This window comes from Lepisma saccharinum, chromosome 21 (assembly GCF_977018435.1).
Source record: "Lepisma saccharinum chromosome 21, izLepSacc3.1, whole genome shotgun sequence".
In the NCBI taxonomy this organism is placed as follows: domain Eukaryota; kingdom Metazoa; phylum Arthropoda; class Insecta; order Zygentoma; family Lepismatidae; genus Lepisma; species Lepisma saccharinum.
In genome coordinates, this window is record NC_139249.1 from 33,937,855 (window position 1) to 33,954,190 (window position 16,336).

At 38.2% G+C, this 16,336-nt stretch overlaps 1 protein-coding gene across 6 annotated transcripts in view; it reads left to right on the forward strand.

Annotated features, from left to right (window-relative positions):
* Window positions 1–16,336, forward strand: part of LOC146004289 (transcription factor CP2-like protein 1) — a 226,762-nt gene that overhangs the window by 134,326 nt on the left and 76,100 nt on the right. For all 6 annotated transcript variants that reach the window (XM_083143005.1, XM_083143006.1, XM_083143007.1 and 3 more), the window contains 2 exons: window positions 9,940–10,017; window positions 14,948–15,196. In XM_083143005.1, the coding sequence (XP_082999131.1) occupies window positions 9,940–10,017; window positions 14,948–15,196 (327 nt within the window). The remainder of the gene's footprint in view (window positions 1–9,939; window positions 10,018–14,947; window positions 15,197–16,336) is intronic.

Sequence of the window (16,336 nt, forward strand, 5' to 3'; positions counted from 1 at the left end):
TACTTGCAAACATATCACATGAAGACTTGCAGGTGTGGCTGCAAGCATTGTCCGATCACGCCAAGTGCGGCATTGGTGAAGCAGTGTCTTACCCGTTTAATCAACAAGTAGTGTTGAAATATTTTGTTTCCTTAACATTTGATAGCGACTATCTTATTACTCAATTGTCCTTGTTTATATTCCCAACCTCTTCGATAGAAAGGGAAGCAGCTGACTATCTCAGGGAGGTAGGGAGAGTACCATCAATACGCAAAGAAGTTCCAGCGCTACCAATTCATTTTACGTAATGAAAACCTAACGGGCCAACTGCGAAGGAAAATGAAAATGAGTGTGGAGAAAGTGTCTTCCGTTTTGGTCCACGCGCTTCTTGATAATTTGGGAGAAAGGTCAGTAAACTCTTCCGAAATTCTTAAAGCCTCAGTGGAATGCACTTGAGGTTATGTTTCCTGCTCTTGCTTGTAACATTTATCATTGGGCGATTCTCACAAAACGGGACGCTTTCTTTCGACAGAAAATTGTATGCTACCGCAATACTGATCCATTGAAAAAAATTGTAGATGCCACTTGCGGTAGCCGAGTTCGCTCAATGGGCCCACTCACTACCTCTCTCACTTCCACTAGTACACCCTGGACTGCATTTTGCAGACGAACGAGGCTCTGGCGACTGGCCCTGGCCAGTATAATTCTGTGTGTTGTCCTGTGTCTTGTCCTTATGTGTGCTGAGTGCCTCCTTACAGCCTCAGCTTTTAACCGAAGTCAGAATATTTTAGTTACGACACGACATTACAGTTATGTTCATTTTAGTTCTGTTAACCTAAGTCACAATATTTTAGTCTTCCAACGTTACAGTTATGTTATTGGTTACATTTTAGTTCAGGTAAGGGGCTGGACACCGTATAAAGTGACGGGTGCAAAATAGCCTCCAAAATTTTAAATTCAAAAGTTCACTATACCTCGCAACCGAAGGTTGCAGGTTCGAGTCCTGACCCAGTTATACGTGGTTCTTTGCGAGCGTTCTTTCATCGATTGTACCTAATTATCATTCACCCTCATCGTCGTGAAAGACAACGCAAAATTATAAAATAATATATACTTGTACCTTTCATATGTGTAACGACAGGTTGTATGTGTGTGTGTGCAGCTGTGCTTAGGGGGAGATGAATTTATGTCGTGCTGCTTCATAAGATATAAGCGGGGGACAAAAAATAATAGAACTTTTAATGATGCAGTATTATCAGGTAATAAACGATTTAAAATTCATTTTGTTATAGTTTATCTACAACTTCTGTTAGCGTAGAAAGTAAGGATAATTTAATTTATTGATTTCTATTTATTTATTATTGTTATTTAGCGTCGGTTGACTGATTGATTTGCCTTATTTTACTTCGCTTCTTGTGCCACTTTTGGCTAATTTGCGAAGATTGGGATGAGTGATGATATGATTAAATTGATGAATTGACACTCACAAACATCCATGCTCAGGCCAGGATTTGAACCCGGGACCCCTGGCGTCGCAGCACGATGTGCTAACCTCTCCGCCACGGGGGCCGGCTTATTTAGCGTCGGTTTTCTTCAGATGTATGAATAATTATTTAATACTAATTGCGACAATGGAATGAAACAATGAATCGTCCTCGGAACACCTGGCTTTGTAGGGAGTTTTGAATTTGAATCCTCAATGGTGGATATTTGTGTGTGTGTGTGTGTGAGTGTGTGTGTGTTTTATCATTTCTATAATAGGCTGAATGGTCGACTCACTAGCACGCCACGGAAGGTTCCAGGTTCGAATTCGAGTTCGATCATGGATGGTCCTTTGTGAACGTCCCTTCATCAGTTTCATTTAATCATCATTCATCCTAATCGTCGCGAAGAACAACGGAGTCCAGTTTGGCAGCGTTGTAACCAGACACCGACCGACGAACCGATGCCGTTTTGCCATTGTTGATGTAGTGTATTTTACTTCGTTTTTATGCCACTTTTGGCTAATCGTGAAGATGAGGGTGAGTGATGATATCATGGAATTGATGAAGGGACAACCAAAAGAGAATGCCCAGGCCGGAATTCGAATCCGGGACTCTTGACGTCATAGCGCACGGTGCTAACCACTTCGCTACGGAGGCTGGCTGTTTGCCATTGTGTTCCCTACAGTGCACACAAAACAATATGAGGAAATATCCGTATCGTCCCTATCGTGGTTTCAAACTTACATCGTCTGACTTTAGAGCCGTAGCTGCCGGGGAGGGGGTTTGCTACTAGGCTCCAACGAGCAAAAACAGAAATTGGAGAATAGTAAAACGTCATGGCCTCCCGTGACGTTATTGGCTCCATGTTATATTAGTATTATTATTGTTAGAAATAGATATAAAATGTTGCTTTCTATACTGTATTTTTCAATATAAGAGTCGCATCAGATTTGTACTTAAGTTTTCATTACATTGCTTTAAAAGGCTATTGCATACGAATTGTCTGTCACCGAGGTACGCGTTTGGTGTTTGGATGAAGGGATTATGAAGTTGTATACTGAGCTACATCATAACCATATTATCAATCTTGATCAGTGACGTCTTGGTGTTCAATATTTAGAGCACATGTACTGTTTTTAAAATTGTATGATACCAGTGTCGGCGACTGGGTACCAACAATGGGGAGGGGGGGGGGGTGGCAAGGATAATTTACTTTCTCATGGTAGACAGGGATTGGCATTAAGACGTCACAGTGCGAGAGCAAAAGTGACACCATTGACGGATCCAGAAGTTCCAGTTGGGAGGGGCGAATTTCGGTCTGGTACCTCACCTTACCGAGAATCAACACTATAGGCTACACTTACACTGTTTTATATTGACATCAGTGGCGGCGATTGGGTGTCAAAACTAGGGGGGGGGGGGCAAGAACAGTTTACTTTTTCTTGGTGCGGTTCAAAAAGAGTGGGTGGCAACTGCCACCCCCCCGCACCCGGTAATCACCACCACTGATAAATATTGTATTGTACTGTGAACAGGAACGAAGCTGACTTCCGTATTCTAGAGATTAGAGTATTGACTTGTAAAAACAGGGGTATAGGATTGGAATATGGATGGTTATTATTGTATGCCCTTATCCTAATTCGTTCCCTTTCCACTGTAAACGGAATGATCAGATATGTGGAGATTGATTGATTGATTTGCTTTAATTTTACTTCGCCTTTTGCGCCACTTTTGGCTAATTTGCGAAGATGGGGATGAGTGATGAAATTTATGAAGAGACACTCGCCAACAACCATTCCCAGGCCAGGATTGGAACCCGGGAGCCCTGGCCTCGGAGCGCCATGGGGGCCGGCAGATATGCGGAGAAAAGTGAAGCAAAACTCTTCTCTCAACGGGTCAACGGGTCTCGTTCCCTTTTTGAAGCATTTTGGAGTTTGACAGTGGTTCGGATTCAAATTTAAACTGTAGGTCCAGTTCCGATTAGCCTATTATGAGCATAAAGTGGGCTTAAATCAAACTTTAAAAATATTATTGAAGCTGTTACACTTGGTGAAAAAGAGAACATTCGAGTCTTCAAAAAAATTAAATACACAATAATATATACAAAAACATGACAGTTGGGGGGGGGGGCGATCGACCCTATCGCCCTCCCTGTGGATCCGCGCCTGACCCACACACGCACACACCTAATCGCTGCCACTGCACAATACTATTATATGTATGTCGTAAAAACGAGGTTCCAACACACCTGGAAAACCAGAAAAATGTGGAAATCTCGGGGAGTTTGAAAAATAAAAATACCCAAAGTGACCGAAAGTGGACGTAAAATGAACTAATAACAGTTTGGTTGCATCTAAGATCATTCAGGTATTTTATGGGTTGGAGGCTGTAGCCTTAACATTATACATGGTGCCTTTCAGCATGATCATGTTAAATCAGTAACATGTAAATGAGTTTCTTAGGAATATTTCACACCGGAGCGACACGTGACGCTTGAGGATTTTCCAAATCAAATGCAGGCTTGTGCAACACGAAAGGTTGCTGTTGATTGGCACCTTTCCAAGCGATGTGTATCGTGTACTGCTTCTGTCTCAAATCTCAGATGCATGTGTTATTTTTCAAGATTCTTTTGTTCGATCGGAGAAAACATATCCAATCATCACGTTCTTTGACAAATATCGTTGTAGGCCTTACTGCTCATCTTATGCTTTCAAAGCTCAAATTTCTGTATTAAACTTTTTTGAGTTTTTTCCACTGTATAAATCATGTTCTGATTGGTTCACGACCTTGGAACAATAATATAATGGGAAGGTTCGTCAAGAATTAAATATGGACAATCCAAAAGAAATACTTTTTCAAGACTAAGAAAGAGTCCCTGAGCATCTTTTGTATTTTTTCTACTTTACGTCGCTTTTCCACCTCTCTAGGTTAATCGCCACTATGATGATGGATTATTGCATGCACCTGCATTCCAATACAGCAAGGCCAGCCATGCTGCCCATAGTATTTCAGTTGCAAAATACTTTATTTTTACTTATTTTCTTTTCGATAATTATTTTCTACCGTATCAAGGGAATGAACTTGTAGTCGTCCCAGCCAGTTCGTTCTCGAGATGGCAACCCATAGCACCATCTTGTGACGATTTGACAATACATCTGTGTATTTCGCCCTACACTCCGGGCCCAGGGGAAGCAAGAAACAAGAACTGGACTCTGTGACCTTGAACCACCCAAGAATAGACCAGCTTCTATTCACGATACCTTTACCCCCAATCAGCAGGTGCTGAAATGCAATTGCAGTACCATCAGTAAGGTCTGCTGCTGTAGCTACCGTAGTATTGCAAACTATAGGGTTAAATATCCATGTATAGAGATTTTTGTATCAATGCCATTGCCAGCGTTGAGGCAGATCAGCAAAGCATTTTTTTTAAAAGTATAATTAAAACGCTTGGAGCACAGTAGAGGCGTAAAAACGATATTTGACAGATGAACGTGGTTGTTTGAAAAATCTTTTGCAAACGTTGAACGCAAAGGACATTTTTACCAAGAAATGACATGAGTTTGCAAAGACAGAGAAATACTCCTTTTCACCTTCAAATAGCCACTTATTCAACATCGGTTGAAGGTAGGTAGAGCTTAATATTCTTGAGTTTCTTACTTTTTCTGGGGCTACTTCGCTAAGGATATATGTGACCGCACGCCACTGGATTATTGAAATGTGTAGAGAAACAAGCACAGCGAAAGATCTGTACCTTATACTGGACTCGAATCTGGAACATCTGGCTTTGTAGCCAGCTATGGTACCACTCCGCCATGGCTTGAGAATGAAGAAAATTCTGTGGAACAAATTCTATTTTAGTTTCAAAATTCCCCATTTCTCGGATGGCGAGTCGGCGTCCCTCTGAATACCACCTCCTTCATTATTGGTGACAGAAATGTGCGAAATTGCCTGATGTGAGGTATTTGTGGTCCTTCATTGCACGGCACTACGTACTAATGAGAAGGAAGAGAGGTTTTGTCTGTATTTACTGTGTCGCGACCTCCACTCTGCCGATCCGTTTTTGTAACGTATTACGCTGTAACCGTCAGAAGTGAACCTGCGAATGAAACCGGTATGAACTAACCGAGAAAGGTAAATCAACGACCTGGCAGTTGCCAAAGATTGGATAAAACCAGAAGCGATATGTTTTTTTTTACTGTGTTTTTCAGCATTACTTAACGAGTAAAAGGTGAAATACCCCCCTTCTGTTTCTCAATGTTATTCCCCATTCCCATGTTGAACAGTATAAACAGCCTTTTTAAACAATATAAATACACAACAGAACTTTATAGTTGGTAAAATTCCTTGTTACTTGTTCTCCCCCAAAATTGCTTCTTGCTAACACCAAGGCCGTATTTAGGTCCTCCCCGAAAGATTTACCAACTACAAAATTAAATAAGCAAAGTACTTATTTAAATACTGTTGTGTCATATATACACACTGTTATATCTCTATACTTACATAATATTTGTACCTGTCCATGTTATAATAACAATAATATTAATTATTAATTGATCTATTTTAATATTATTAGCCAAATTAATCATTAACCTATTAATTATAAACTATATTATTATTATTAATAATATTTTTGGACACTAATTAACTCATGCCGACAACACGACCATAGGTCCCATTCAATTTTCCTGGAACAGTAAGTTTGCTACAAAGAATGAGCGCTCATCACTTTTCAACTCGTATTTTCACAGTAACTTTACAAATAATATTGCTACCGCTGCCTGAAGTCAAGTCCATCATTCCTTACACACGCTCTCAAATCTCAAGCAACCGCAACAAAGTCCATGAATTATTAAAATCTCTTTCATGTTTTAAAGCTAACGCTCCTAATGATACCCCTGGCATATTTTTACAACGATTAGCCCATATTCTATCCAAACCCATCAGCATAATCAAATGTTTTCCCGAGGGTGTGGAAGTAAGCAAATATAATTCCTATACTCGAACACAGAAACAACACTCACGTTACTTCTTATCGTCCGATTTCCCTACTTCCTGCACTGGGACTACTAGCTGAAAAAATAATTTCCAATCGTTCCATGCTACTCCGTTCCTCTCTCCCACTCAACACGGTTTTCTTCCTCATGCTTCATGTGACACAAACCTTGCTTGTTTGCTCACCAACGCGGTTAACTGCTTGTGCCAAGCAAGACCTGGATGTCGTTTACTTAGATTGTTCTAAGGACTTTAACTCTGTCCCTCATACACAACTCATCCATAAACTTTCAAACAGATTCAACATTCACGGACCTCTTCTTAAATTACTCTCATCTTACTTGCACAATAGAAAGCTAAAGGTTATCATATCTGGTTGTTCTTCGTCATGGCTCACTGTAGTTTCCGGTGTGCCTCAAGGAAGTTCTCTAGGGTCCCTGTGTTTCACTCTTTTCATGGACGATATTCATGAATATATTTCTCCCGAATTCTCAATATTATTGTATGCTGATGACTGTAAGTTATTTAGAATCATCACTTCAGTTCAAGACACATGTTCTATGCAAGACAATCTCAAACACATTGAACGCTGGTGCCGAGACTGAAATCTGAAAATTAATCCCGAGAAATCTGTTGTTATGAGGTTTACCCTCAAATCCAATTTTACAGCACCATCCTATAGATTATGCAACAAAATTATCCCGTTCTTACAACAGCACAAAGATCTTGGAGTCATTTTCAACAGCAAACTCACTTTCAACCACAATATAGATTACATAACTTCCAGAGCCATGAAAACCCTTGGGCTCATTTACAGATTTTCAGATATCACACATGTTTCTGCCCTCAAAACCTACTTTACAACGTGCATTGTACCTATTCTTGAATATGGTTTCTGTATTTGGTCAATGGCCTGTGATAGCAATATAAAGAGAACAAACAAAGTGGTAAATTTCTTCATCAGAATCATCAAACATAGATGTCCAGCCCTTGCAAACTTTTCCAAACATGAAATTCTATCCACTCTTCAAATTCACGATCTTCCCCTTTGCCGCCAAGTTTCAGATCTAACATTTCTTTTCAATATCATGAATGGACAACTTTTCACTAACGAACTCTTGCCACATCTTCACTTCCGGATCCCACGGTACAACAGCAAATGCAACAACTTATTTTACACAAAAGCCTCAAGGCTATCCCTAGAACAAAGGTCACTTCAACAAACAAGGTACAATACACTAAATGATCCTCCAGGCTTCCATCTATCTAAGCAGGCTTTCAGAAAGCCGTGCATCAAGCAGCCGAAGAGTAATTAATTTTGTTAATTTCTATTTTCTCTCTGTTGATATCTTGATATAAAATGGATTCTCTCTGTATTCAGGATTTCTCAAATAAATAAATATGCGAGACACTTCCCGAAATATAGTTCTAGATACATGCCTGGCTAATACAGATAATGAAAGTATTCTGTTATGTATCTATTCTAGTATCAAGTGATTGGTTGATTATTAAAAATTACAATGGATGTGTTAGCAGCAATTTACATAAGTGGACATGAATCCCTTAGCAAAGAAAAATAAAAATTAAAAGAACAAATATTATGGAGATGAACTCTATCAAGAACAAATTGAAACAATTATGAGCCAAAATCACTACATATATTTTTTTAATGTTGAGGCTGTATTGACACATGCTAATGGGCAAGACAGCATGCAACTTTACCCTACAGAGGATTATATTGTATGGCTCCAGGTGCCAAGCTTTGTTTGCCTGCAGGACTACAGTTTCCTGGAGGATGAGACACTTTTATATCAGATTTGCTTAATGATCCAATACAATTTTATATTCCTTTATTGACCTCGCAACACGTGATAGTTGCTTCTAAACATATAAGTGAGACAGGTCACCTTCACAAGTCTAAATCTATGATGACATAAGGAAATATGAGTTAGTTCAGCCACTTTTCTATTTATTGAATGCCTTTATTGCATTGCTCACTAACTTTGAGAAATAGTGAAGTGTGAAGTACGTTCTCCCTTAACCTCAGTGGTGTTAAAATGGTGCTCATATCTGTATTGTTTTAAGAACACGACCAAAATGTGGCATGGATCTCCTGGGACCATTGTTGTGACACTTCAACACTTTTTTTTTTTTTTTTTTTAAGCAGTGTATGCCTTAGGAGTAGCATTGGCATTTTTGCTAAGGTAAATGAAGGTCCTTAGAACTCGTGTTATAAAAGTCCAGCATATAAAACTAATCTTCGTCAATTCTCGACCTAGATCATGCTTGGAAATCATGCGGATCAATCTATCAAGTTTCTTTCCAGTCACCATTGCCCCAATGAATCAATACGCTCAAGTCACTTGTAGTAATGACAAGAGCCTGAATTCGTATGTAATTACATATTTTTCTGTGAATGTAGGCAAGTTAGACACATGTCAGTGAATTATGCTGTTTGGATTGATGTGTGTGATTGTCAGATTCCATATTTTTACATGTATTTTGAAGTATATTACATATTTTGTGTTTTAAGTATATATTTAATGTAAAATGTGTCATTTGTCACCAACTCTTTAGTGTTCACTGAGTAGTGCATGTATATGTATGTATGTATATTTTTGTAGCAAACCTTCAAAATATGATTTCTCTAAAAATTCAATATTTTTTTATCTCATTGTGACAGACCTGCCCTCTTACTTTCACTTAATCTTGTTTTACTTGTTTTAATCCATAGAAGACTGGAACTATCAAGGCTCCATTTATATTCTCCTGTTTTGGGGAATGGCGACTGCATTTCAACTGTTCTCAACTGTTCATGTAGTAACCTCGATGGGATTTGCAGGAAACACAGTAAAACCTCGTTAATCAGGACAAATGGGGGGATAAGTTGACCGGTTTAACGGAAGTCCGGATTTACTGAAATAACCGAAAAGAACAGTAGAAAGTGCATTAAAACTCCGTTTATAGCAACAAAACACATTTGTTAGGGTGTATATGAAGGGCATAGGCCTAAATACGCCATACAGTACAGTAAAATGTAAAGCAATACTGTAGATACAGTACGTACATGCATACTTCTAGCCACATTTAAAACCTTGCATTCTGCTTTTTTTTTTTTTTTTTTTTTTTTGGGCCTTTGGCCGTCCGGATTAAGCAAAGTTCGGCTTATCGGGGTCTGGATTAACGAGGTTTTACTGTATATTAAATTTTAAAAAACACATATTAGCACAGAATCTAAGGAAATGACTGAAGACTGTGGAAAATATTTTTTACATATTTCAGTTCTTCATATTTTTGTACATATTTTGCATGTTGTGGCTACATAACCTTACATGGCCCTTAGTAATGACCTGTTAATTAAAATCGCACCAAAAATTCCTCACTATTGGAACAGATGCTTCTGTTTTTATTTTTGTGAGCAATCATGTACATCCTTGTAGTACCAGTACATTCTTCTTATTGCATCATTATTTTCTCATTCCAGCGAGGCCTTGCTAGCACTACCATCATTAACAGTTTTTAAGCAAGAAGCTCCATCGCCATCTTCACAAAATGATAATGGGTAAGTTCTGCCCCATGTTTAAAAATACATTCTTATGTTTTTTGTGTGTTCTTTGGTGGAGTGTTAATAAAATTGTCATTTTACTGTTAAAAATGATTTCATCACTACAGTAACAAGGTTGGGTAGGAATTAGTATGTACGTACGTATATATTGGTGCCAAGCAAAGAAATTCTATAAATTTGGTCAAAATTGTTACTCTGGCGTTCAGTAGCTGTGTCATTTGACTTAGTGTGACCAACATAAGATAATGTTTATTTTAACCCATTAAAATCAATATGATACATAAGCAGTGATATATATGAGCAGTCAGGTTGTGAGAATAGCAATGGCAAAGGCAGCCTTTAAGGGCAGGAGGAACAGTTTGTGTCAGCCAGGTGCAAGGAGCCTAAACCAATCCTCCCCACTGACCTTTCCTCATGGCAAGCTGGGGAAAGAGAGGTCTGTGCATTGGATGGTCATAGGAGGAGGAGAAAACTTAGCATTATGCTTATGGGAATATTCTTTTATTTGTCCTCTCGGGAATATCAAACTTTTGGTGGCATAGAAAAACACTTGCATGTAAAGAGGATCCATTTAAGATTTTAGTTGTACTGTGTGAGGAAAAGTCGAAACTCCCATTTGATTAACCCTAACTTGAATTTGGAGTTGTTTTCCATGTGGTATACATGGGATTCTGTAAATACTTATTCATCATATTTTTCGAACTTACATGATCAATGGCGGCGGCGTGCAAGCAGTGAAAAATGAGCTCCGTAACAAAGACTGTATACATATGTGTTTTTGTCCTCGTAACGGTCCAACCCTTGCTGATCAGGGCTATGGCATGCAAACCACCAAGAAACGAGACAAAAATGACCGATGTGCTGCTCTGGAAGTGTGCTGTGAGAAGAAACATTTTCTTACCAGCTTTTGTCTGCCACGCGAGTCGCTACGCGGCCTTCGCGAACAACAGTTCCCGGTGTTCCAGTCCCAGTGACGGGAGATGTGCGTCCTTTAGGCACATACTCTGTGTTATATTGCTATCAGGTGATGTGTCGCTTAACCCAGGTCCTCCAGGATCGGTAGTGAATGACAGTGCAGTGTTTAACATATATTACCGTAATGCCAGAAGTATAAATAACAAATTTCTACAAGATTTTAACCTGGCTTTTGCTGGTGATTCTGACTACAACGCAATTTGCATAACCGAATCGTGGCTTGATAGTTCTGTGCACGACAGTGAGTTGCTTAGTGACCATTACATGTTATTTAGGAAAGATAGGCAAATACTTCAAATGTGTATTTCTTTGATGGCAGAAAACTTGTCTTGAAACTGGCTACAAGCTGATTTTTTTCTATCTACTTGACTCTAATCGGAGAACTTCGCTGTTCAGGAAAATAATAAATAACATATGTGTTGAAACTGACCACCAGCTGGAAATTTTTTGTGCCACCAAAGGAGCACACCTACTGAATTGCTCATGCATGCACATTTTTTTTTTTTAGTGTTATAGCAGAAACAAATAAAAATAATGAAGTTTTGAGCAGAACACACTATTATTATTTTAGTTATTTTATAAATGAATTGTTTGCACATACCATATTGTGTTAGTGCACATGCCATATTGTGTTAGTCATTCTCAGTTATATAACACAAAAAACAGAGTGACCTTTGAGTGGAACACCCTGTGAAATTATGTTCATCTTAATGGTTCGCATAACCACTTTTTGTAGATGCAAAATAATCTAACATAATCTGGAATTTTTGAAAAATGAAAATAATAATCTAACACAGTTATTTTGCAATTATAAAATTATGATAAAAATGCATATAAATACCAGCCACAGACCAAAACTTGATTAAAAATTAGGAGCTGTTAACATATCCAAAATTCTTTGCATTTATTAGGGAGAGAGAATGTGTTTTTATATTTTCTTTAATTTTTAATGAAACACACTTACAATGTGAAATATGTATTTGAACATGATCTACATGTACCTTTTATTTTTATCGTTAATATTATTGATATAATGTATTTATTTTAGTTCATATTTATTGTATTTGCTAGTACTTAAAATGTAATTGTGAAATAATATTTAGTTTGTTGTCAACAGTTTTGAAAATTCTGCTAATAGTGTTCTCCAGACTTCTACCTGCCATGCCTCATTTGCCCCATGTAGTCTACAACTCCGAATTTGTTCCACTTATTATGCTTATATAATATATCCTTGAAAATATATGAGTTTATCATGTTTCCCAATGTTAATATTTGATCCTGGAATTTTTTAAAAATGAAAATTTGCAAATTTAGCACCTTGTAGTTAAGTGACAGACCCTTCATCCTTGTCTGTAGGTTTTCCTCATTCATGCCTCTCCAAAAACCAAAGTGCAAAATTCTTACTTGCTCCCATTCATGGAGTGATAAAGAAAAATACTAGAAAGTTTGTTTGTTTTAAATTAAATTTTGAGATTTCAGCATTAAGGTTCAAATTCGGAGAACTGATACATTACTGAAATGGTAGTCTGTACCGGGTTTTCTAGAAGGAATGGTTTGGTGGGGCTTGGTGAGGATATTTTGAAAAATACATTACACAGTATACATTGAAAGTTTTTCCGTTACATTCAGCAACTCTGTTTTCACAGTAAGCAAACGGATGATTTAGTAACTAAAAGAAATTCTACATTAACTGAAACACATTCTGGACAGTTGGAAACATGTCATAATGAAACTTAGTTTCACTCGTTTATTCTGGTTTATGGTTGTTACAAGCATGTAAACTTGTTTTTTGATGTAATGTATAAAGGGCAGGGGTTGCCAAACTTTTTCGTTTTACAGCATCCATAGTGCTTCAAGAATTTTTCGTGGTGCCAAAGTCAGTTTGTAGGCCTATTTAACACTTTCAATGCTCAGTTAGTGTCATTTGGTTGCTTGCCTTAAGTTAAAAAGTAAATACGTATGTCAAAATTCAGTAACATTTTATGTGTAAGAAGTACTAAAACATGTGTAGACTGACAAGTAAGTGTCATTTCAGTGAAAATCTTGGAACATTTTGGAGCGCCCTTGTAAGCCAGCCACGGTGCCCCAGGGCAGTGCGGTACACACTTTTTGAACTACTGGTATAGTGAAACATACACTCCCTTCATGAGACATGTTTTGGTAATTTACAGTTATAACAATATGATAAATTTAACAAAACCAAGAAGAAAGAAACAGTCATACAACAAATCTTGTCAATAATGTTACATTTTGAGCCCAACAACTCAACTGTAAAGCAAGCAAGCATTTTTTGATGTTACATCAAAAAACATGTTTAAATGTATGTAGCAACTGTACACTACAAGAAATAATCAATCCTACAATGCAAACAGTGCATACAAGCAAAAAGAATCAGTCTTTCTCATACAGTGGTTTCTTTTGATACTGGCATTTAAATTGCCTTTGCACCAGAATGACATATTTGTGCTCTGCCAACCATAGGACACAAGCAGCTTTCTCTTGTATGCTGTGCATCACACTACAGTACCTAAATTCACAAAACAACTTCCTGCCAAGTTGTGCACGTTTTAAACTGCAGTTGTTTCACTTTGTTTCCTCATCCCACCCCATGGTGATGCCATATCTTTTCAGACTAGTGCACAATGCAGATTACAGTTGATCACATACTTTATCACTTGGGCTCGGAAGTTGATGACCTAAAAAAATTGAAAAAATAACCTGAGGGTGACCCTAAAATTATTAAAAAACAACCCAGAATGGTAAAAAGATAATCTAATATAATTTTCGTTCTTAAAATAAAAGCTTGATTTTTCATAAAATACTACAGAGTAGTTGAATAATTAGACAAAACCTATCTTTTGGTGTTTTAAACTACTCAAGCAAAGAGAATGAAATCAATTAGGCGCTAATGTAATTTCCTTTATTTTTACTTCATGGTTTTTCTGTGCAAGATATTCACTTTCTTTCAGAATGGGCCTTACACGATTCAGTACTTGGTCAGCATCTGAAAATACAGCTGTGTTTCACGTACATCAGATTATAATTTTTTATATTGTGACTAAAACCCAAGATGAAAGCGATTATAGTGGCCAGCATCACACAAAGTATTTTAACTGTTGGAAGAAAAATAAATGTACCACAATTATTTATTTAATTCATTGCCAAACTTTCAGTTAAAAATAATATTGCGCATTACCATTGACCATGTGGCGAACTTGCTAAAAGGCCATATCAGGTAATTTAAATATGTAAGTTATGCTAGCAAATGCATTTCAAATTCACGAAACAACAGGGGAGAAGAAAAATAAACCTTAAAGATGGCAAGGCAAAAATTACTGAAAAAATACTTAAGAGCCAAAAAGGCCGAAAAATGCAATATAGAAACAATGTTTTCTGGTTCTAACTTATTGGAAACACTGAAATCAGGTTCAGCATTGTTTTCGAGGCTCAGAAAGAAAATGATTTTTCATCAACTTCCGAGCCTGTGGTGCTGCCTGTGGACCATGCATTACATGTGGGGAAACTGTTTGGGATACTGAATGTAATAAAATAACTCTGTGTAACTTATCTTTCATAATAACTCGCCAAACTGTACACCCATTCATTCTTAGGAACTTTGCTGAAAATAGTGATTTTTACTTCAGGTCTGTACTGGTAGCATTAGCTATAGCTAATTCAATTGCTCTGAAATAGGAAAAGTTGGCATTTCAAACTTATCAATATATTACGGTTAAAACATACAAAGAAATAGAATCTTCAAAAATGGCTGAGCAACGATTGACTCTTGACACTATATGGAGTAACCAATTTACTTTAATAATTTCTTTAATATATTCAGATTAGTTTGTGAATGTTGCAGTGTTAAAGTGATATTATAGCTCAACTGTTCATTTGTGTACAATTTTGCTGGAAATTTAATTTTGAAACTATAAAAGAACTTGATTCATTACAGCCTTCAGCATTCTCCTACCTCAGGACAGGGTGAAAACGATAACCCTAACAACTCGCCACCATCTCATTCACTTCATCATCTACTACAGCAGCATGCTGCATACGGCTTGGGGGGAGGTAACCAAATGGCAGGGGACAGCGGCAGCCAGAGTGTCAGTGGGCTGAGCCACAGTAACAGCGAAAGTTCAGGCCTTGACCGGTATCATCGGTTTGAGAAGTTGAACGAAACCGAGATGAATGAAGACAGCAGGTGAGAGAATGTTCATGTTTATTGTACTTTCTACAGCTACATAATTAAAAGATGTAATCCAAGAATAGCATAAGATGCATATGTACAAGGAGATATCAAAAAGTAATTGAGTAAACTTTTTTATAGCCAAACGGAAATGTATTCACAAAAACTGAAATATACATTTTAAACGTTGAACATTACTCTCTTTTTCCACATAACATCCATTCACATTTATACATTTGTCCCACCGTGACACCAACTTTTCGATGCCCATGTGGTAGAAATCGTTCGGCTGGACCTGTAATGAACGACGCACGGGTGTCACAACTTCCATGTCGCAGCTGAAGTGTGTGCCAGCAAGGTGTTCCTTCAGTGGGCTGAACTTTTTACGTCACTGATGCAGCCACATAGTGACAAGCATTGTCATAACCTCCTCCAGATATTTTGTTGGACTTTTACAGCGCAGAGCAGTTCGTAGACGATCCAGTGTGGCACAATATGCAGCAGCATTTACAGTTGCTTCTTTTACCCCAAAATCAGCAAGAATGACACCCTGGCTGTCCCAGAAAACTAAGCAAAACCTTTCCTGCAGACAGGGTTGTCATGAATTTTTTGGGTGAGGCCGAGTTCGTGTGTTTCCATACCATACTCTGTTGCTTTCGTTCAGGGGTGTAATGAGAAACCAACGATTCGTCTCCAGTAACAATGCGGTCGAGGAATGTATTTCCAGTCCTATGGTACCAGAGGAAATGCTCAAGACTGTATCCCATACCGTCGTCCTCCATATGCTGTGGTGTGAACTGTCTGGGGACCCATCTCGCTGACACTTTGCGATACCCAAGTTCTTCATGGATGGTGGTGAATACACTGCCATATGAAATGCCCACTGCATCCGCTGTTGTTTTGATTGTTGACCACCGGTCTTCCTCAATCAATGCCTCCACAGCATCAACATTGCTCTGCGTGTGGGATGTGCGAGGCCATCCAGAACGGGGTTCATCGAAGACATTTACATGCCCTGTGTTGAACTTTGCACACCAGTTACAGATATTTGTGAATGTCATGCATGTGTCACCATCACTGCACACAACTCGTGATAGATTTCAAGTGGTTTCTCTGTGGCCGAGTGGTTAGCACATCGTGCTGCGATGCCAAGGG